Genomic DNA, 23,152 nt, shown 5'->3' on the forward strand with positions numbered 1-23,152 from the left:
TGTGGCCTTGAAGGGTGCACTGCAACCCAAGAGGACAGCTGTACTCTGGAGGTGTCTCAAAGCCCTGGGAACAAGGCTTAGACCCTCCGGACTGTCAGAGCCCTGAACAAGGACAAGGTCAGAAACAAAAGAACAGAAACGTTCTAGTAAAACTAAAGCTGCATTCAGTCTGTAATATACAGTATACCAAGCAGTTTGCTCACAATGTTACTCTCACTAATGTACATCGACAAGTGATGTCTACAACGTGAGATTGATGACATCATTGTACTCCATATATGGGGATTCGATGCATTATTAATATTTATCTGAAATCCACTGATCCACCCAACTTCATACTCAGCAACACTTCGTCGGGTCCTCCGTAATATGTACGCCTTAGTTACTTTGTTACTTTCCACCACTGTCTAAAACTAAAACACACACACACACACACACACACACACACACACACACACACACACACACACACACACACACACACACACACACACACACACACACACACACACACACACACACACACACACACACACACACCACTTTTCCAACACCTGTGGAGTAGAGATGTCAGGCTGACTCCCTGCAGGTTGAGTAGAACCTATCTTTGGTTTAATCAGCTCAGACAGCCATTCTTTCTTCACAGAGAGTCAATTAGTAGGAAAAGACATGGAGTCCAGACAGGCAGGCAGGCAATGGATGGATGGATGGATAGATGAGAGAAAGACAAGCCCTGAAGGCCTTGTAAACACTCAGGCGACATAATAGTTTCAACAAGGGCTAAATGAGGCGGCACACATCACATCCCCCGCGGGAGGAAGGTGAGCACAAACGAGAGAATGACGGGCGAAAGTGAGGAGAGGATTAGTGTCGCCTTATCTGCAGGGACAGCAGTTTTTCTTTTCCCGTTTTTCTTTTTTTTTTTTAGAAAGGCAGCTCGTAAATTGAAATTCAGCTCTTTTGTATTGTCTCATACCTCATACTGTCAGTGGTGGAAAAAGTACTCAAACGTCTTACTTAACACATGGGGTGCCAGCATTTTTTCATAACAACTTAAGTTGGGTGCCAGCATTCTCCCCATTGACTGTGCTTTACTGTTTAAAGCTCTAGACTCCACGACGAGCAAATCCATGTAAAAAAAAGCATCCATTCATTATATAGAGGTCTCGTACAATCGGGGGAAAAAAATTAAAAACATTCGGAAATCCGTTCCATAGTTGCAGCCAGTTGAAAATAGTCAAAAATAGTCAAAAATACATTGTAAAAAAAAAAGTACACAGGAGCCGAGATACAGGCTTTTGAAGTCATAAGTTAACCAGGAAGTGGATTAAAGTCTAAATCTTCGAAAAATGATATCTCCTGTTGCTATTTTTATTTTTATTTTTTCAAATACAGTATATATACGGTTTTGGCACTCAACAGTTGTAATTGAAAAGAAGTATATATACGGTTTTGGTACCCAATGTGTTAAGTAAAAGCAGCAATACTGCAATAAAGAAGTACCGTATTTTCCGCACTATAAGGCGCACCGTCAGTGCGCCTTATAGTGCGGATGCGCCTTATAATCCGATGCGCCTTATATATGTATCAATATTGGTTCCCTTGGTTTCCACACTATAAGGCGCACCGTCAGTGCGCCTTATAGTGCGGATGCGCCTTATAATGTGGTGCGCCCTATATATGAAAATAATACATTTATTGAAGGTGCGCCTTATTCTCAGATGCGCCTTATAGTGCGGAAAATACGGTACTCTGTTACAAGTAAAAGTCCGGAATAAAAAATGTACTTGAGTAAATTAACTTAGTCACTTAACTGATTGTCTCTGTCAAGTGGAACCTCATACTGTATGTTCAAAACTGTTACTTTTCAGGATTCAAATTCAAAAGCATCACAAGTAGCAGATCTACAAGCTTAAAATGCGTCGCTTTGCCCCACCTTTCGAGCTTGTGTGTCCGCTACTTTCGATACTTTTGTGTGACGCTGTAGTATGATCAAGAAGGGGCGTTAATTTACAAAAAAAACACGAAAAGTTAGAATATGGAGATAAGAGTTTTCTGCCCGACAGCAACGATATCAAACCCCACTATCCTGCCGCAATTCACTGGTCCTCAACATCAGGTGTGCGGACCACCTGGGGGTCCAAATGGTACCCTTATGGGGTCGTGTAACTCTGAGAGTGTACACATGGAACCACACATCCATTTGTACACTTCCAGAGTTAAATGAACACGCATACAAGACTCCATTTAGCTGATTAAATATGGCATTTATGGGCATTCAAGGACGCTCAAGGGACCGAACTGGAAACCTCACGGCTTCCATCCGGCTGCTCTACCGGCCACTCTACCCCTGAGCCACTGCCGCCCCTTGAGTGCTTTGTAGAGCAGTCTCTTTACTGCTCAAAGTTCACCTGAGGCGAGCTTCAGGGACATTAGTCAAGCAGGGCAGAGCCGTAGACAAACTGGATTATTAGGGACACGAAGAATTTGCTCACTCGAGTTGAAACATATCAAAAGCAGCAGATCTACAAGCTCAAAACGCGTCGCTTAGCGCCGCGTTTCGAGCTTGCGGATCTGCTACTGCTGATGCTTTTGTGTGACGCTGTGGTATGATCAATTAATTTCATTTACGAAAAAATACCAAAAGTTTAAACACGGATATAAGAGGTTTCTGCCCGACAGCAACCATAATATGCCCAGAGTTGGTTGGAGGTGATCTTCTCTCCCAGACATACGGCAGACAGACAAACAGACAGACAGGCAGACAGACAGGCAAGCCAAAGCAAAACAGAGTATTAAGAACGCTAACCAGTCCATCCATCTATCAACTGACAACCGCTGCTGCAACGATGGACACGAGGCTCCATAGCCTGCTGTTTCCATTAGGCTGCAGAACCAACGGGCACAGAGCCCTGCATGTATATATTGTTGCTGTCGGCCAGAAACCTCTTATCTCCATATTCAAATTGTTTTTTCTCCATGAATTAACGGCCCTACTTCATCATACTACAGCGTCACACAAAAGTATGAAAAAGTAGCAGATCTACAAGCTCGAAGCGTGGCACGAAGCGACACGTTTCGAGCTTGTAGATCTGCTACTGTTGCTGTTTTTGAATTTGAATCATGAAGAGTAACAGTTTTGGACATATGAGGTTTCCCTACAGAGACGATATATACATATATTTTGAAAATGAATCGTACACAGCAGTTGCCGATCTACAAGTAACACGTTGTGAGAATTTAACGCGTCATGATGTGACACGCATGTGAGCTTTTAGATCTCCTGTTTTCAATAGATGAAGCTTATGGGATAGGGCTTAATTGGTTAATGTATGTTTTGTAATATTAAACTAAATCCGCAAAGTAACTATAGTATCTAAAGCTGCTTTCAAATAAGTGTAGTTGAGTCAAAAGTAAAATATTTGCCTCGGAGATGTAGTGGAGTGGAATAGCCTATGTATAAAGCATTAATAAATGGTGAAGTAAAGTAAAATGACCTCAGAGGGTACTGTAATAGAGTACTTGAGTAAATGTACTTAGTTACTTTACACCACTGGAGATTTGTTGTTCGGGCTGAACCCCTATTTGTTCTACTTGTTTCCTGACTGTCTTTCTGTTCCTTAGAATCTACTGCACCTCTCTCTCTCTCTCTCTCTCTCTCTCTCTCTCTGCAGCTCACTAATGGATCTGGCTTCAGCACAATTCACTGACCACCTTTCTTGTCTGTAGAAATCTGGTGTTTTATCAACACAACAAAGGGATAACACTCCTGTGTGCCAAGTTGATTATTAAGTGGCTGTGTTTGTAGTCACCTTTATTATGGACTGGCTCGTCCATTCAATTGTTTGGTGATGAACATGATTAAGGATTAAAATATTGCAATAACTATGACCCTGTTTCATACAGTGAATATCAAGTCTGTCTGTCTGTCTCTCTCTCTCACAGTACCTGGGGGGGGCGACCCAGCCATCTGACCCAGGACGCCCCAGTCAGCCGCAATCATTACTCTCTTCCCTGCTGTGTGTGTGTGTGTGTGTGTGTGTGTGTGTGTGTGTGTGTGTGTGTGTGTGTGTGTGTGTGTGTGTGTGTGTTTGCACCGTGCAGAATGAGTTCATGACCCGCCCGTCTCCTCTTCAGTTCCCAGTTCAGCCCCTGATTATAAATAACTGTGACCTCTGAACTCCTCCAGAACCGCGCACACTTCACCCAAATTTCAATTGGCTGTTGACTCTAGTGGCTCGCAAAACCTCTTTTCAAAGCGAGCGTACAGTATGCGTGGCGCGTACAGCGCGTTTGTTTAGATCCAATTCATATTAATGATACCGGCTACACCAGGCGAGCGGATACGTGAGTCCCGCATACGCACTCTATAAAATCTAAAAGTGCGTGTGTGCGTATATGCGCGTGTGTGCGAAAATTCTCTGGTGTAGATCGGCCGTTTGCACCTTGACGTTGCTGTTGTTTTGTAGCTGTTGTAACCCATTCAATCCGGGATCGCGACGTATTATAGAGCTTATAGATCGACTATTTTCAAAATATGTTTTATACATTTTGACGGGAAAACGGGACATTCTGCACAATGAGTACTTTTACTTTTGGTACTTTAAGTACAGTATAGTGTTGATGCCGATACATTTGTACTTTTACTCATGTGCATTTTTGAAAACGGGACTTTTACTGTACTTGTAACAGAGTATTTCTACATTGTGGTATTGGTTATTTTGCTTAACCCATTCAATCTGGGGGACGCATCTCTGTAATTGTTTTAAGATTTATTTGGGCTATTCAAAAATAGCAGATCTACAAGTTCATAGCACGGCACTCTGTGCCGTGCTATGAACTTGTAGATCTGCTATTTATTTTTAAATCGTGAAAATGTGTGCACATCTTTTGAATATATAATATAATATTAAGCGAACATTATTTGCTCAAATCTTCGCTTCTGGGGGGTCCCTGGAACAAAATATTTTACAAAGGTTCGCTTAAAAAATACATATATTAAAAGATTTGCACAAATGTTCAAGATTTTTCAAAAAAGAAATAACAGATCTACAAGCAGAGTGCCGCGCTATGATCTTGTATATCTGCTATTTTTTTAATAGCCCTAATAAATCTAAAAATGACACAGATTCTTTACCGGCCTAAATGGGTTAAGTACAAGATGTGAGTACTTTTTCCACCACTGACCTGAAAAAAAAAATCTGAAAAACGTATGTTTCTATATCAGTGGTGCTCAAACTTTTTCATGTCAAGGACCCCCAAAATTATTTTGGCCGCCGACCCCCATCAAAATATTTTGTTCCAGGGACCCCCCAGAAGCAAAGATTTGAGTTAAAAATGTTCGCTTTAAAAATATATATATTCAAAGATTTGCACACATTTTAACACATTCCCTGCCAGAGTTTATTCATAAGGTACTCACCCACTGCCAGCGTTTTTGAGTTTTATAGCCTTTTGAACCGTTCACAAAAAAATTATATCCATTAAAATCTGCGATCGGATGGTGTTTATAAACATCAACGACGGACGTACGAGCCCTCATAATGTTTACACTTTTTTTCCTTTTTCTTCTTCTGTGGTATCGGCCGCTGAAAGAGGCTGCAAACGTCATATCCGTTTGGCTGTGACGTGGCTGTGATCTCATAGGATGGGTCGGAAGCGTCATGGGGAAAAAAAAAATCAAGGATGGTACCAAAACATTTTTTTTTCGTTATTAAACCACATAAAAAGACGATCCCGAGATATCTCGGGATACGCAGGTAACAGGTGGATTTAATGTCCCGAGATATCTCGGGATTGGCAGTATATGTGTTAAAGATAGCAGATCTTAGATAGCAAAAATAACAGATCTACAAGCTCATAGCGCGGCACCGAGTTCCGTGCTATGAGCTTGTAGATCTGCTATTTTTGAATAGCCCAAAGTGTAAAATAATGCTTTTTAGCTCAAATCTAAAAATGACACAGTTCCAGGCCTAAATGGGTTAAGTACAAGATGTGAGTACTTTCTCCACCACTGACCATGACACCATCGTGTCCTTCCATACCTTCAGTCCAGAGTTCTTCCTCATCCTCAGGCGGCCCATCCACATGTCTGTGAGCAGCATCTGGCTGCAGGTGTGGGCGATGAAGTCGCGGTGCTTGGCCGCTACCGCCAGCTGCAGACAGGTGGCGTTGCTCCAGTTCTTCAGCTCGTACGTCAGCAGCTTCATGGCCATCTGCTCGTCCTGCTTGTAGGACTGGTCCAGCAGCTCCAAGCACAGCTGGCCAAACTCTCTGACACACACACACACACACACACACACACACACACACACACACACACACACACACACACACACACACACACACACACACACACACACACACACACACACACGCACACACACACACACACACACACACACACACACACACACACACACACACACACATTTGCATTACTATACTCGTGAGAACATATCAACCAAGCCAAAAAAACAACAACATATTTACAAGCTCACAACGCACACACGCGCAAACACACACGTTTGTATTCATGTACTTGTGAGGACATCAATATTTTATGAATGTCAATTTTATGAATGTCATTTTTGCAATTCTTATGCTATTTATTTTTTTTACCGTTAGCTAAAGCCAAAACATAGGACGTCCAAAACCACCGGTGCCAATTATGAACAGGAACCGGAGAGGTTCACTTCTCCATGGCTTGCAGTGTCTGTGTGAAACGAGATTTTTTTTTTTGTGGATTAACACCAACATGATGTTTCAAAGCTTTGCCAACTCTTCAGTAACAAAGTCTATTATAAAAGTCTCGGTTCCGCATCCAACTAATAAAACATGACCGAAAAACATGGCTGTCCTCAAGTTATAATTGGACTTCAGCCCAACCCCTCAGTGAGCTCCACGGAAGGAGCCCTATTGTGGGAGTGCCATCCTCTGCCACCCCCCCACCCTAGCCTGGTTCCAGACAAATCTGCCATTGCAAATAAAAAATTGCCCTCGGCAGATTAGGTCTGGCCTCTCTCAATAGAGATTGTATTTCTCTCCCTCCGAAGTTGTGAGGGACCAATCAGGGCCCTGTATGTGAATGTGGGGCGGGTTTATCACCAGAGGCATTTTTTAAAACTCATTTCCTGCCATACACGCATACAGTCGTTCTATTAAAAAAATTAGGCACGCTGTTTTTAGGCTTTGGGGTGATCCATCGTCACTCAGAGAAGAAGTTTGTGGATGTGACATCATTCCAAAAAACGTCACATCCATCCGCCCTGACTATGGGATTTTCAGAAAAACACATCGAACACAAATGCTGTTTTTTTGCATTGAAAACCACCGTTTTCAGCGGGCCAAAGGCCCGAAATGGCGGATCGCGGTTAGAATGTTGTCGTTCCTCTGAATACGCAGATCCCTCCGCCTACCCACGGGGACTATTTTATTATTATTTTTGTACACAATGACGCTTCCACGGCGTTTCGAATATCATCGGATTATGGTAATTACGCTGGCAAGGGGACAACAAACGTTGTTTAATACCTTGGCGAGTGATGTGTTAATTTGCCCCTCAGAAATGCAGGTTCCACACAGATATTCCAGACTAATATCTACGCGGTGATATTAGTCTGGCCATGCCAGACTACCCCCACCCTCCCCCCATCCCCCCTTTTTCTTCTGTAACGGTATCTGTTACCATACGATTTGAAAATCAGTCAAATTGAAAAAGGAGCGCTCATGTTCTTCGATGTCACCTCCCGCTCCCTCCCTCCCTTCCCCCCCGGACTGTTCTTCAACCCGCGAGCACACCGTCCGTGGCCGGACCACAGCCAGTCAGATTTTTTAGCAGCAATGCATGCTGATAACCACATCTGTCTTTGAATTTCATTACAGTTCTGCCCGCAATCAATCATCATCAAGTGTTTCAGATAGACGTTTTATTTCAGAACCGTATACTGTAACAAAAGGACGCTCAGACATCATAATGTCAAAATGTCCCCATTTGCTCCCATTTTGGATGTGCAAATGTTGCCGTGTGACTTTGTGTGTGTATGTGCGTGCTTGCGTGCGTGCACGTGTGTACACTATGAGTGTGTGCAGGAGACGGGGTCGTGACGAGGACGAGTCATTGCCTCCCAAATGGAGTCAGAAATCTCATCAGACAGCGTGGATGAGTGAAATATGAAGCAGAGAGACATTGAGAGACAACTCAAGTATGAAATATAAATGAGATCTGAGGGAGGAACAGTACTTCTGGTTACCCGTATGTGTACGTAACAAGCACTCGCACACGGGCAATATGCATGAATGTATTGTCGCTCTCAGGCGGAAACCTCATAGCCTATTAGAGGGTAGCAAGGGTCAAAAAAAATTGGACCTGATCTGAAACGGAGCCGTGGATAATTGGATCGCTTCTTTTGGGCTTGTTTTCATAGACCTGGTTGCTTATTTATCTTCCAAAATCTGGCAACACTGCTCCATTGATCCTCCTGGCTGTGTATGACAACAACCTGGACATGTTTCAGCTAAGTTATTTGTGCTAAAAACGCAGACGACCGGACATTCAAGTGCGGCAACGGTTGATCGGTTCAAACACACAGTGTGACAATAAAGACTGCGTGCGTGCGCTGTATGGACATCATGCTCTCTGTGGCCCCTAAAGCGGTGGTTCTCAAAGTGGGGTCCGGGGACCCCCAGGGGTCCTTGAGGGAATCCCAGCTAAATGATGGATAGTTAGGAAGAAAATGGACCCTTTTGGGTTTGTAACTCTGAGAGTGTACAAATGGAACCAAATGGACCCTGACGGGTCCATTTGGTTCCATTTGTACACTCTCAGAGTTAAATTAGCATTGATTTTACAATATAAATTGGGGTCCCAGAGATAAAAATGCCATTAAATGTGGGTCCCTAATGCATGTCAAACTGGGGGTCCTTGAAATACAATGGTTGAGAATCACTGCTAGAGCTGTAAAAATCTTCTCTTATGGGGGTCCCTGGCATATCTTTTCAAATGGGGGTCTTATAAGTGTCAATTTGGGGGTCCTTGACATGAAAAAGTTTGAGAAACACTGCCCTAAAGCATGCACGTATACTCAAACAAAAACTTACGTTATGTGTTCTCTAAATATTCACTAAATAATGGATGTAAGCCAGTAATACAGGCAAATATAGCAAAAAAATAAACGGCAATTCGTTGGTAAAGTCCCCGTGGAGCCATTACAAATCCCTGGAGTGCACAATGCAGAGATGGAGCCCGGAAATATGTCCTCATTGAAATGAATTAGTGTTCGTTATCTACTTCCATTGGGGACTATTATGCTAAGTTTATCAACGTAGTGGAAAATTACTCAGCTCATGAAAGCCTTGAGATCATGAAGTAAATTAGAGGTCAATCTTAACAAGCGCAACCTTATTTCATTTTAACGATCACTTCTAATTGGACAGTAGTAGACCTTTCAGAGAGTTGTTTATAAATGTATTTTTTATTATAGCTTTGCCTTAATTGGCCTCCTATTTGCTTTTCTGGACAAAATGCTTGGCCAGAAATAAACTTTTAGCAAAAAGCCAGTCAGATTATCTGAGGACAGAAAAGTCCAGCTCTTAAATTCCACTTTGAATGTGTGTGTGTGTGTGTGTGTGTGTGTGTGTGTGTGTGTGTGTGTGTGTGTGTGTGTGTGTGTGTGTGTGTGTGTGTGTGTGTGTGTGTGTGTGTGTGTGTGTGTGTGTGTGTGTGTGTGTGTGTGTGTGCGTGTGCCTGTGCCTGTGTGCATGTGTGTGTGTGTGTGTGAGGCATTTAACGTGACAGCTAAATAACAGCTATTTCCCCCTATAACGAGCGCCCTCGCCATGTGAGCGATTACCTCGGTCTCACATGCATGTCATTAACTAACGACCGTGCATGTCATTAAGGAAGGAGGATACATCATGTCATTAGATAGTTCTCTATGTGTGTCATTAAAGCTCAGTGGGAAACAGCCAGGCACGCATGTACTGTACAGTAAGTAAAGCAGGTCACTAATGCATGGAAATAGGCATGTATATACTGTATGTTATCTTCCTTGTCAGGTGGAAATCTTGTATGTCCAATGGATCCAGAGTAGTAATTATTTTCAATATTGGTCCAATAATAATAAATCCCACGGACAGTTAACCACTTTTCCCTTGCATTGTGTGTGTGTGTGTGTGTGTGTGTGTGTGTGTGTGTGTGTGTGTGTGTGTGTGTGTGTGTGTGTGTGTGTGTGTGTGTGTGTGTGTGTGTGTGTGTGTGTGTGTGTGTGTGTGTGTGTGTGTGTGTGTGTGTGTGTGTGCTCACATTGCGTCACAATGTGACGCATTGTGAGCTTGTAGATCTGTTATTTTTTATACATTTGAAAAATGGGACATTCTGCACAACAAGTACTTTTACTCTTGGTACTTAAAGTACCTTTTGCGTGTGTGTGCGTGCGTGCATGCGTGTGTGCCCTTGCCCTTGTTGTGCTCCAGCCTGTATGTAGGCTATACAGAGGGTAGTTGGATAGCAGTGGTTCATGTCTCCCAGCTCAACACTGCATCAATATTTCAGCTCAGGATTTATTGAAATGAAAACCAACGTTTCGACCTGCATGGAAAGGTCGAAACGGCATTTCCCTGAAGACGACCTCTCCAGGTCCAAACGTCGGTTTTCATTTAAATTAATCCTGCATGGTGGCTCTACGGGTGTGTGCGGCCTCTTCTTTACTTTTAGACTTATTTACCGAGGTCAGCAGCACCTCACCAATACTGATGTGTGGGCGCCCTCCTCCCTTTTGTAAGCGCAGAAAACCTTCCCATGAGTTACGTGTAAGAAACAAGAACATTCAGAAATCAACCTTGTGAGGACCCTGTTCCTGGACAACACAAGAGAAGTATTGAAACCATGCAAGGCACCAACCTGCTCATCGGGAGCAGTTAGGGGTTCAGTGTCTTGCTCAAGGACACTTTGACACTATGGAGCCGGAGATCAAACCGAGAACCTTCAGTTTCCCAACCGTCCGTGCTACCTCCTGAGCCACGTCTGATGCCCCGCGTGTGTGTGTGTGTGTGTGTGTGTGTGTGTGTGTGTGTGTGTGTGTGAATGCGTGCAGTTGTGGAGAGTAACTCAAGTACATTTACTTGAGTACAGCACTTCAGTCAATTTCCTTTTTTTTTGGCAAGCTGATGACACGTTGTGAGCTTATAGATCTGCTATTTTCACTACTTTTTTAAATTTCAAAAGAATGCTAAAGAATGCAAATTCTTTTTCAGAAATGTCCAGAAAATGTCTATGTTTATTTTATTTACTTGAGTATAATACTTTGTCCACCACCACGTGTGTGCATAAGTGTGTGTGGGTGCCATGTGTACAGTATATAACCCTCTCTCACCTGGAGTTGTGGTTGAGCTCCTGGGAGATGTCGTCCACCATGTCGTTCTCAGAGGCCTCGTGGGCCATGGCCTTGCACAGCTTGCAGGCCACCAGGGCCTTGGCCATGGCCTCCTCGCCGTGCTGCCAGAAGAACAGCGCCATCTTCTGCCGCTTCATCAGCACGGCCCACACCATCAGCTCGTGGAAGGGGAAGGGGAAGTGGTTGATCTCGGGGTCGTCCAGGTCGATGTCCACCTCCTCCTCGCGCTTGCGCGTGGTCTTCTGGCGCCCCCGGCGGATCGGCATGTCGTCCTGCGTGTCGCACAGAGCCGAGAGAAATTCAGTGGAAAACAATCGGTGTCTACCTCTGTCAAACATTGCATTACAAAATCATGTGGCAGTATCAAATGTTATTTGTGTGTCCGTGAATTTGTCGGCGAACTGACTTCGGTTGCTCTGGTGTAACATATACAGCTAGCTTTATACTACTTCAGTGTTTTTATTTATTTAATTTCAAGCACCCCCCGTAACTCTGAGTGTACAAATACCCTCAGAGTTACAGACCTTTAAGGGTCCATTTGGAACCCCTAAAAGAACCCTGAGGGGTCCCTGGACCCCATCCCATCTTGAGAACCATGCACTGATCTACATAAAAAAAGCCAGGCTCATGTGTTTCTAAAGAGAAGGAGGAAAAAAAAGCTTTTTGTTTAGCCATTTCATGGATACTAAGCCATAACACCAGCATTGCTCAATAGCAGGGAATTGTATGATGCTCATAGGTAGGACTGGGCAATATATTGATATTACATCGATATTGGATTACGTTTTGCTTGGTTTTACAGGCTGCAATACAATAAAGTGATGTAATTTTGGGAACCTGACTGTTTTAGATGTTCACTATAGGCATTACTGGTGATTATTCGTTAAAACATAGATACATTGTGTAAATATGTTGTGAAAAGCACCAATAGTACTATCCACAATATTGTCATAATATCAACATTGAGACATTTGGTCAAAGATAATGTGATATTTGATTTTGTCCGTATCACCCAGTCCTAAGCTTTATTTATACTTTGTCGTACGACATTGTCGCACAGTTGCAGATCCATAAGCTTCACAGCGCGGTGCATCCACAAAGCGTATAGATCTGTTTTATTTGGGCGTGCGATACCATCGTACAATGGTGCATAAATTAGTCACCAGTTTTAGAGCCAGAGAGACAGACAGACAGAAAGACAGTCGGACGGACAGACGAAAAAACGACAGACGGAGGCAAAGAGTGATGAACCCGGCGGTTGAATAGTTCAGACACAACGAGAGAGACACACAGGAATAGACAGACAACAAAACAGCCACAGAACATCAGAAATAAGAAAGACCTCGGAGCAAACGGTATAGACACATGCTGCAATGAAAGCTTTATGATTTTGTCTACACACGCACACGCACACACACACACACACACACACACACACACACACACACACACACCATGCAGGCTGTTATGTAATCCCGTCAGGTCGGTGGTGGTTTAGCCCTTCCAGCCAAATGCAAACAGAGTGCTCCCACCTCCCAGACATCATAACATGAGTCATATATACTGTATATCCATACCAATGTGTGTGCAGTCATCAAACATTAATACATGGCCGCCAGACACTGGACGGATGGATGGATGGATATGCATTTGAAAGTGATTCCAGGCGTGTGAAGGCCGGCCGCTTATAGCGCACTTGATTATTTGACTGGACAGCCTCACTTTGAAGCACATCAAGCGTCCACACGTCACATCACTCAGGAGGAAATCAATTATTCATCCTCATGGGAATTCCTTTTCAAACGCTTTATGCCGTAGGCTACTATAGGCTGTGCGTTTTAGCCTGGGCCTTTTCCCCATGGGTGGACGACTGTGCTTAGTCAGCACAGACCGATTCCGATCTATATGAAATTATTATTTTCCCTAAAATATCGTCTCTGTCGGGTGGAAACCTCATATGACCAAAACCGAGCCACGTTTCGAGTCGCGAAATTACGTATAGATAAGGTTGGAAATTGGTGAAGTGCTCCTTTAATAGATAGATATTTCTATTTTTCGAAAGTTTTGCTAAAGTATAAAGTATCAGTTTTGCTGATATTTGTTATCATAATCCCAAGAGTCCTCCTTTTTAGGAGTGTCCGCCTCTGCATGCGCGCTTCACTCACAAACAATCATTGATCTTCTGCACCTGATCTGATCTTGTATAAAACACAATTTCTGCTAGTTTTGTTGTATGGCTTATGGCTGAAACGTGTTCATTTTCTTGCCCTCAATGAATAGACGATGATGGCTCCCTCCGTGACTGCTGGTGATGCATTTGTTTAAGGCTGCATACAGACTCATGTTATGGCAGCACTGTTCTGTTCTGTTTGGGTTGAATACAGACTCATGTTATGTTTGCTTTGGGTTGCATACAGATTAATGTACTGTGCTTGAGAGCATGCAGAGACAAGACCAACAGAGTGAAGAACAGCGTTGGTGTGGAGAGCTGCACTCACCTCCATCCCCAGCAGCTTCAGCGCTTTGGGCTAGAAAAGCAAGACAAGAACAAACAAACAAATAAAACAGAACAACAGCTTGTGGAAAAAAAAGCGTTTTATAGAGCAATGTACTCTATAAGTTCAACATGGCACATATACAGTGCAGTACTGACACACACACACACACACACACACACACACACACACACACACACACACACACACACACACACACACACACACACACACACACACACACACACACACACACACACACACACACACACACACACACACACACACACACACACGCACAGTCACACACCATATTACTGTACATATACATACTGCATACAGTTCAAACAAACACTTTCAAACACATTCTTCTCTCAATCTCAGATCAAATGCTTGTCGTACCCGCGTCAAAATCTGTCTCAAATTGTCTTTTGTGATCCCTCTAGTGCAGGGGTCTTCAACAGGGGGTCCGGGACCCCTAGGGGGTCCTCAGACTAACTACAGGGGGGCCGCCAAATCTTTGTGTGATAGGGACTTTTTTGTATCACATTAACCACTTGAACCCTATTCTGAGGGGAACATTGGCCGAAAATAGCAGATCTACAAGCTCTACAAGCTTGTAGATCGGCCATTTTCGGCAAAGAGGTTTGGTGTAGAGCAGAGCCAACGGTCAAGTTTACAAAGTATTGAAGGTTTAAGTGGTTAAATGTCTGAAAACACACATTTGACATGAATACAATATGTAGTGGGGGTCCCTGCTTCATCCCTATAGGTAGTGGGTATGTTTTTTTACGGATGCTATATATGTCTGTCATTCACTGTTATTGTCCTGTATTTGCTATATTTGTTACTGGCAAAGCTGTGTAATATTAGGTATGTCTCTTGGCCAGTTCACACTCGTAAAGGTTGTGTTTTTACTAGTTAAACAAAGGTTAAATAATAATTAAAAAAGTGATACACTGCATATTGTTGCTGTTGGGTGGAAACCTTGTCTGTCCAAAGACGTTACTTTTCAGGAAATGGAAAAAAGGAAACTGTGTTCCAATGGATCCATTGTAGTTATTCACAAGCTCTTAATAATTTATCGGAACTTGCTCATAATACATGCTTGCCTATTTTAAGGACTACTTTTGTGCGACACTGCAGTACGATGAATTAGGGCATTCCTTTATGACAAATATATATAGAAATATGGTAATACAAGGTTTCTATCCGACAGTGACGATACTCAAGGTGACTTTTGAAAATGGTTAGTGTATAAATAGATTTGTAGGGGTAGAGAGAGAGAGAGAGAGAGAGAGAGAGAGAGAGAGAGATCAACCAGGTGCTCAATGGAGATAATAAAAGTAAAACGTAGATTGGTGCTTCTATAATCAATGGGAACTAAAATTTGAAAGAGAGGAATGAGCACTCCAAAAATAACGGACGAGAGGGCGTAGAAATCAAAGTACTTTAAATCATATGTAAAACATTTTAAAAGCCAACATGTTTCAACCAGAACCACTTTAATTTTACGCCCTCTCCCATTACTTTTAGAGTGCTTGGATCTTTCCTTTTTTTCAAATAAACAGTGGTGGAAAAAGTACTCAAATGTTTTACTTAAGTGAAAGTATCAATACTGCAATGTAGAAGTAAGTAATGTACTTAAAGTACCAAAAGTAAAAGTACTAAAATGTTTGAACATAGCAGATCTACAAGCTCACAACTGCGACGCGTTGTGAGCTTGTAGATCAGCTATTTTCAAATAGCCAATGTATAAAATAGGGCTAAAGTTGTTAATGTATGTTTTATAATATCATAATTGATATCTTAGTATGTAAAGTAACTAGTAACTTAAGTAGAAGTAAAAGTACTGCAAATGGGAAATACTCCAGTAAAGTAAAAATTCCTAAAAAGTACAGTAAGTACACTACTTGAGTACATGTACTTAGTTACTTTACACCACTGCCCACAGGGGAGATAGTAGATTTCTGCCTGACAGCAACGATATAATACATTAATGAACCATCATGTGAGAATGTAAAAATAACCTCAGCACAGGCCCCCTGTGCATGAGGATCTCTCTATCTGCTACTATACAAGACTCTGTTCTCTCTGTGTGTGAGTGTGTGTGTGTGAGTGTGAGTGTGAGTGTGAGTGTGTGTGTGTGTGTGTGTGTGTGTGTGTGTGTGCGCGTGCGTGTGTGCGTGTGTGTTAGAGAGAGAGAGAGAGAGATAGAGATAATATTTTTTACTTGTCAAAATGTTCTATAAGCAAATAAATCATGTTAGCTCCTCTCTCTCTCTCTTTCTCTCTCAGATCTTTGTTTTGTTCCTGCGTGCTCTCTCTATCAATTTTCCTTTGCTGTCAGAGACAGACACACGCAAACACACACATTTTGTTCTCTTTCTCTCTGACACACACACACACACACACACACACACACACACACACACACACACACACACACACACACACACACACACACACACACACACACACACACACACACACACACACACACACACACAAAGCTGCGCTGTCACACAGAGGCACGGCAGTGCCGACACAGCTGTGCACAATTCTATTCCCATCACACCTGCTGTGTGTGGCGATGATGTGGCAGACATGGAAACAGTGAGGTGAGGAGCGGAGGAGACTTTTTACCGTCACGAGGGAGGAGGCACACGTTATGCCTCATGTTAAAAAGTGAAGATTAATGACCAATGAACAGCGGTGGACAGAGTAGCCTATAATATACCCCAGTAACTTGAGTCAAAAGTGTAGATACTGGTCAAATACTCCTAACTACAAGTATGTTAGTTTCTCAGTCAACTGTGTAGGCTACTGTAAATACTTAAGTACACATTAAAGGTAGGGTAAGTGATATGTTTTGGTTTTTTTTTTGTTTTAGTTCAAAAGGTTAAATAACTATATTGTGATAGTAATCATTGCTACAGCGCGTTTGTTCGGTCACAGGGGTCTAGAGCTCTTTAGTAAACATAATATAGTACATTTACAGGTAGGTGACACAATTTAAGCCAATCAGGAGAGAGCACTTAAAATGCATTTTCTGTTTAATAAAGAGCTGGAGAGACATGGAGACTCCTTTTACTGAACAAACACTCTATAGCAATGAGTACTATCAGAATATAGAGCTACTTAACACTTATTTTAACTAAAGTAAATCACTTACCCTACCTTTAAGTACAAATTAAGTACATAAGGTTTTAAGTAAGTATAGACTTGGGGACCAAAACTAATCACATTCATTGCAACTTAGTAACTCTAAATTACTTGGATTCATAACTGTAACTGTATTACTAGTTTTGGCAACTGTAATAAGTTACACTACTTACCGGGGAAAGTAACAATACGACAGTAATATATTACTTAGTAAATAGCTACTGCCCCTCACACAAAAGGGACAAAACTCGTTGGTCAGCAGCACAGAAATCTACATTACAGAAATAGTGGTCGACCTCCCTGTGCAGAGGAGAGACCAGCCTAAAACCAGCTGAACATATTTAACTAACCTACTTCTGTCAGCACTGCTCCACATATACAGTACATTCTATATTCCATCCTTAAGGATCTGGGGGGCCCCGTTTCAAGAGCTAAATTTGACAAGGGAGGGTCAATGCAAACTCACTCTCTTGGGTCCAAAGAGGTTGTGGTAGAGCGTTCTGAACCTCTTCCTGGTGTAGTTGCAACGGTAGGCCCCGCCCATCAGGTACTCGATGACCAATCCGATGTCGATGAGGCTGATGCGGTAATCTGGCGGCAAGTTACCCTGGGAGACCAAAGCAGAGGTTTTCTTTGTTTGTTTACAGACAAAACAGCTGCTCAAGAGCAGCTGAGCTATATTCAAAGAAGATAAAACAAGAGAGAAGATAATAAGATATAAGAAGATAAGAATGAGTCACACAATATTTCACAAAATCCACATCAAAGTTTGTGCTTGTTAGTTTTTTTTTTTGCTATTTAAAGGAGAAAAATAAAACGTGATCATCGGATTCACCTTGAAGTAGATCCAACTGAAACCTGGATATTCTCGCTTGGAAAGAACACACAAGGTCAGTGAGAATACGGGTCAGCTAGCTTAGCGCTTAGCCACGGAAGCCCCCATACAGAGGAAAAAATACATTTCACATCTTTCAAGAACAAGGACACGTACATTTTGAATGTTATTCTTTTTTAAATAAAACGTATTTAGTGGGCATAATGTAGGCCCTACTTCCAGAATGTTTTGTTTGGTCTAAAATGTTTTATACATTATGAATGTGAAATATATTTTTAGTTGTGGTATGGGAGAGGCTGATGGGACACTGAACCCTCTTCGTGTAAAGATCTCTATGGCAGTGGTTCTCGAAAGTGGGGTTCCCCCCGGACCCTTCAAATCTCAAAACTCTTAACTGGTAAATCCACATGAAGGGGGAGGTACAACATGAACATACTAGCTCGTAAAAAAAAAATCGAACATAGATGATCTACAAGCTCACAGTCTCATTTTTTGTCGTTGAGTTATAGCGTATGGAAACAAATCCAGAACCTGTGAAATCACGGCAAGACAGGTTCACTGAGTTCTTGTAGTGGTTTTATCTAGCCTGTTCTGAATCACCAGTGGCGTGCACAAACATTTTGAGGGGCAGGTGCTCAAGTAAATTATACTTTTTTTTGTTTACTTGGTCTGCTCTTTTTTCCCTCTACACCTATACCTCTTTGCCAAAAATAGCCGATCTACAAGCCCACAACGCCTCCCAGCGCGAGGCGTTGTGGGCTTGTAGATCTGCTATTTTTGGCTAAAGTTCTCCTCAGAAAAGGGATTGGTAGGTTTCGAGTGGTTATGGTAAAAAGAAAAATCATATCACATAAAGATTTGGCGGACCCCCTGTAGTAACTCTGAGGACCCCCTAGGGGTCCCGGACCCCCTGTTGAAGACCCCTGCTGTAAACTGAAAAAAAAAAAACTTTTTTTTTTTTTTCAAAAGGGCACTTCTGGTCAAGAGGGCAAAGGGCAGGTGCTCTAGCGCCACCTAGAGTCTATCTGTGCACGTCCCTGTGAATCACACTTCAGGGCCCGTACACACTGCAGAATATTTTCTCCGATTATGCTGTCGGGGACCTTTTTTGGCGCTCGGCGACAAAACCCCCGATCTGACGCAGATCTTGGCTTTGATCGCCGAGGTTTTGCTCGCTGTGTGCGAAAGGCTCTGCGAGACGATGCGGCCACGATCCCAGTTGTCAGCGATGCCTTCCCGAGCGTTTCTAGAAACTATCTAGCATGTTTGATATTTGGCTCTGTCGCCCGACTGGAAATCAAACAGTATGAATGGGGTTTCAATCACTCTGCGAGGAGATCCGTGCTACAGCCAATGAGAGCACAGTACTGGGAGGGTTGCTGTGTGCAGAGAGAGAGAGAGAGAGAGAGAGAGAGAGAGAGAGAGAGAGAGAGAGAGAGAGAGAGAGAGAGAGAGAGAGAGAGAGAGAGAGAGAAAGAGAGAGAGAGATAGAGATAGAGAGTGAGCTGCGTGTGTGTGTGTGTGTGTGTGTGTGTGTGTGTGTGTGTGTTAACAGACAGATAGATGGATAGTTCGCAAAAAAAGGTCTTGTGGCACAGATTTGTACAAAAGAATGCTAAAACGGATAACCCAAATAAGCCCTCAGGGCTTTTTTTCCATTCTAGGTTCTGTAATTCCCCAGAGAGAGACAGATAGAGACATACAGAGAAATAGATAATTATTTAATGTCAATCAATAGCGTCCTGTCTCGGTCTCGCGCATATGTCACAGGAGCCTTGCACGTTTTTTGAGACGTCGGTTGAAATGAATTGGAATAAAAAACAAACGTATGAATCGGGTCTGGATGTCATCCTAGTGAACTCTTGCAGTGTGTGATCCATTGTCGGCGATCAATCATATACAGTGTGAAAACCACAACGATGACTGGGAGCCATTCATCCATTCTTGTCGCTATTCAAAGTTCCAAACGATTCAAATGCAATTTCACATTATTGCATTTGAAGCCATCCAGGGCTTGCCTCAACCCTTCATTACTTTAGATATCGTCTCTGTCGGGTGTAAACCTCATATGACCAAAACTGTTACTTTTCCGAAGAGGTGATGCAACTTTGATGATGGAGAGGGCCACTATATTTCCACACTCACTCCAGAGGGCCACATTGCATATACTGTCGGGTCACTTGTCAACTATATGCATTTAATTTCAAATGCACATAGTTATAGTTATACTTATGTTAACTTTATGAACTTACAAATACATTGGACCTAAAAAAGACAAAATAATTTTAATACTAGTCAATAAGCAGATCTACAAGCTCAAAGCGTGTTGCTTCACGGCACGTTTCGAGCTTGTGGATCTGCTACTTTTGATGCTATTGTGTGACGCTGTAGTATGATCAATTAATTTATGAAAAGAACACAAAATGGTAAAATATGGAGATAAGAGGTTTCTGCATAATAGCAACGATATGAAATGCCAAGCCCCAGAGCGTGATGATGGGCTCTGTTACTGGATCTATGGGTTGGAAATAAATAGAGAGGAGAAGATGAAGTAGGATGTGAGTAGGGTTAATCAGAGGCTACATACTGGTGGGGACAATTATAAGGGACATAAAAATGCATTGATTTTTGCCAGATATCTCAATTTGCATTTAGAGGAATAATGAGATCTTCTCCGAGAGGTCTCAGTGCAGAGTAGGTGCTTGGAAAGAAGGGAGGGGGAGGGAGGGAGGGAAGGACACAGAGAGAGAGAGAGAGAGAGAGAGAGAGAGAGAGAGAGAGAGAGAGAGAGAGAGAGAGAGAGAGAGAGAGAGAGAGAGAGAGAGAGAGATGACTAATTAGCTTGAAGGGCAGAGAGAGGCATTAGGAGAGACAGTTAACAGGTAACTAGTAAGGCTGCAAGGGGGAGGAGGGAGGTCAGGAGGGCAATAACCCACGCACTCCTCAACCCCTTATCCTTCTAGCAGCAGCTAGATAGCTCATTTTGATTCATGCAACTAGGGGTGCAAACAGTTAATCAAACAAAAAAATGCTTTTAAGAAATAATTAAGCGATTAATAAAACTAGATTTTAAATCTAGTCCTATATTGCGCTGATCAGAGCAATAGTCACCTATGTATGGCCATTTGAAGTGATTAACAGCTACAGCTGCCACACTTTAGTTTTTTTTTTTCCGGTGCGGCAATGTGTCACTATATGCGTGCTGCCTTACACCACCAAACATATCTACAAACGTGTAGATTTTTGGAGTGCGATCACAACTGAGTATAAATCACCCTTGAGGCAACCTGTCCTAAGATGAAGCAGACATCAACTGTACCCTTGCAACGGAGATTGAGTATATTTACTCAATTGCTGTACTTCCTTTTTTTTTTTTTAGACAAAAGTAATGGTAAAAACATGGCCCCCTCACACACTAAGGACACTATCAGTCACCAGAACCAAGAACGGGTCTTTTCAATTAACTTATCATGGTTAAAAACTATCTAGGGTGCACATGACCCTAGATGTGTTTTAAAGTGAAAGAAAAGCCCTTTCAGGTCGGTGCGATCCCACTAGCCCAACCTCTTTAATGACTCCCTCGGGAAGGATGCGTGATTACTGTAATCAGGGAGTCTTTCATTGATGGGCACGTCTAGGTGCTAATGGTGCTGAGGCTGCAGGAGCCCCTCCACCACCCCTCAGCAGTGGGTTGATCATAATTAGTGGTGGGAAGATGCTGACAATGTACAAGATAAAGTTGTGTTTTGTACGTAGTTCTTATTCATTTGCAACCTACGGTAGACGCGGGGATCATCAATATGTCTGAACACGGACAAAGCGTGTCCGTGGCAAGACTTGTCCTTGTCCGTGGCATAATTTAGATTTTGTTTTTAATGATGATGTTCTTTATTTGATCATGAGACCCAATTACTGAATGCCGGTCTCAAGGTTTATGTATGACATTGATTTACTATGACACTATTATGGGCCCTTAATTAATGCCAGGTCAGTTAAGTAATACTTAACTTAAGATGTGGAGGCGTGAGAAATGACATTTTGCTATTATGGATGCGGTAATCTGCGCACTGCACCAAGGCGTTACGCGGTCAAACCGACCTGAATTAATCATGGGTGTGTTTGGGTGTTACTTTAATCAAACCAATCAGAATATCGGCCGCCATTCCCTTTAAGATCAGCGCAAGACGCAGCGCTGTCTTCCGTGCGTTAAGCTGTGAGACCAAAAGAGAAAGAAACATCACATTGAAAGGAGAGTTGTCTAAGTGCATGCATGGCCGTCACAATCACTGTAACCTCTGTCTAATTGTGTGACTGTCTCGTGTCCAAAACACACCTGTGATATCTCTTGACAAACCAACACAATATTCACATTCTCATTTTCCTATTATTAAGCATCTCCCCCTTTCTATCTATGTCATTTTATTTCTTTGGATTAAGTTCAATGCTGAGTGCTCTTGGCTGCCTATCAGCATCCATGTGCTCTGTGTGCCCGTCAAACTTTTTATATTTTCAAGGATCCCCATAACTTTTTATATTTTCAAGGATCCCCATAACTTTTTATATTTTCAAGGACCCCAATAACTCTCAGAGTTACAGACCAGTACATTTGTTCCATTTGGACCACCTTCAAGGAATTGCCAAAAGCCATTTTTATTTCAGTTGGGCCACAGCCAGCGACTGTGGCTATTAACGGCTCCTTGGCATGGAAATGTGTGGGAACTCCTCCATGAGAGTATTTACTGATGCTAGGTTCTCTGTTTGCCTGGCATCCTAGTTTCATTGAGGTACAACACTGATCGATGTGTTTATTTACCTTGTTTATTGACGAGAGTTTATGTTGACTCTGCTTATTACGATCCCGCACTCGTAAGTAGCTCTGGATTAGAGCGTCTGCCAAACGACTAAATTGTAAATTATACTGTGTAGTTTAAGGAATCATGAACAATATGATCTCTGTGAAGATTGCATATTAAAACAACTTGAGGAAAAAATTGAATAAACGATTACAACTCCAAGAAGACTTTCGAGGTAGTGTTGTATAATTGATAACAAACAACAACATATTAATCTAACAAAAAGGAGTAGAGTCAATGGAGTTATGTTATGTTATATTATATTTTCTCAGCTGTGTTGGTTTCGACTGCACTCAATGTCTGTCCAAATTTGGGGGAGGGAGAGAGAGAGAGAGAGAGAGAGAGAGAGAGAGAGAGAGAGAGAGAGAGAGAGAGAGAGATGGAGGAATGGTTAATGGAAAAGGACAGAGA

General features: G+C 42.5%; 1 protein-coding gene across 1 annotated transcript in view; it reads right to left on the reverse strand.

Moving 5' to 3' along the window:
* trpm3 (transient receptor potential cation channel, subfamily M, member 3) overlaps positions 1-23,152 on the reverse strand; it is a gene marked incomplete at both ends in the record, with an annotated part of 352,723 nt that overhangs the window by 42,678 nt on the left and 286,893 nt on the right. The window contains 5 exons of the mRNA XM_084055549.1: positions 6,045-6,273; positions 11,373-11,665; positions 13,892-13,921; positions 17,520-17,660; positions 17,889-17,924. Of these exons, the coding sequence (XP_083911675.1) occupies positions 6,045-6,273; positions 11,373-11,665; positions 13,892-13,921; positions 17,520-17,660; positions 17,889-17,924 (729 nt within the window). The remainder of the gene's footprint in view (positions 1-6,044; positions 6,274-11,372; positions 11,666-13,891; positions 13,922-17,519; positions 17,661-17,888; positions 17,925-23,152) is intronic.

The sequence above is a fragment of the Gymnoscopelus microlampas genome (genome assembly GCF_963454915.1).
Source record: "Gymnoscopelus microlampas genome assembly, chromosome: 4".
Taxonomy (NCBI): Eukaryota; Metazoa; Chordata; class Actinopteri; order Myctophiformes; family Myctophidae; genus Gymnoscopelus; species Gymnoscopelus microlampas.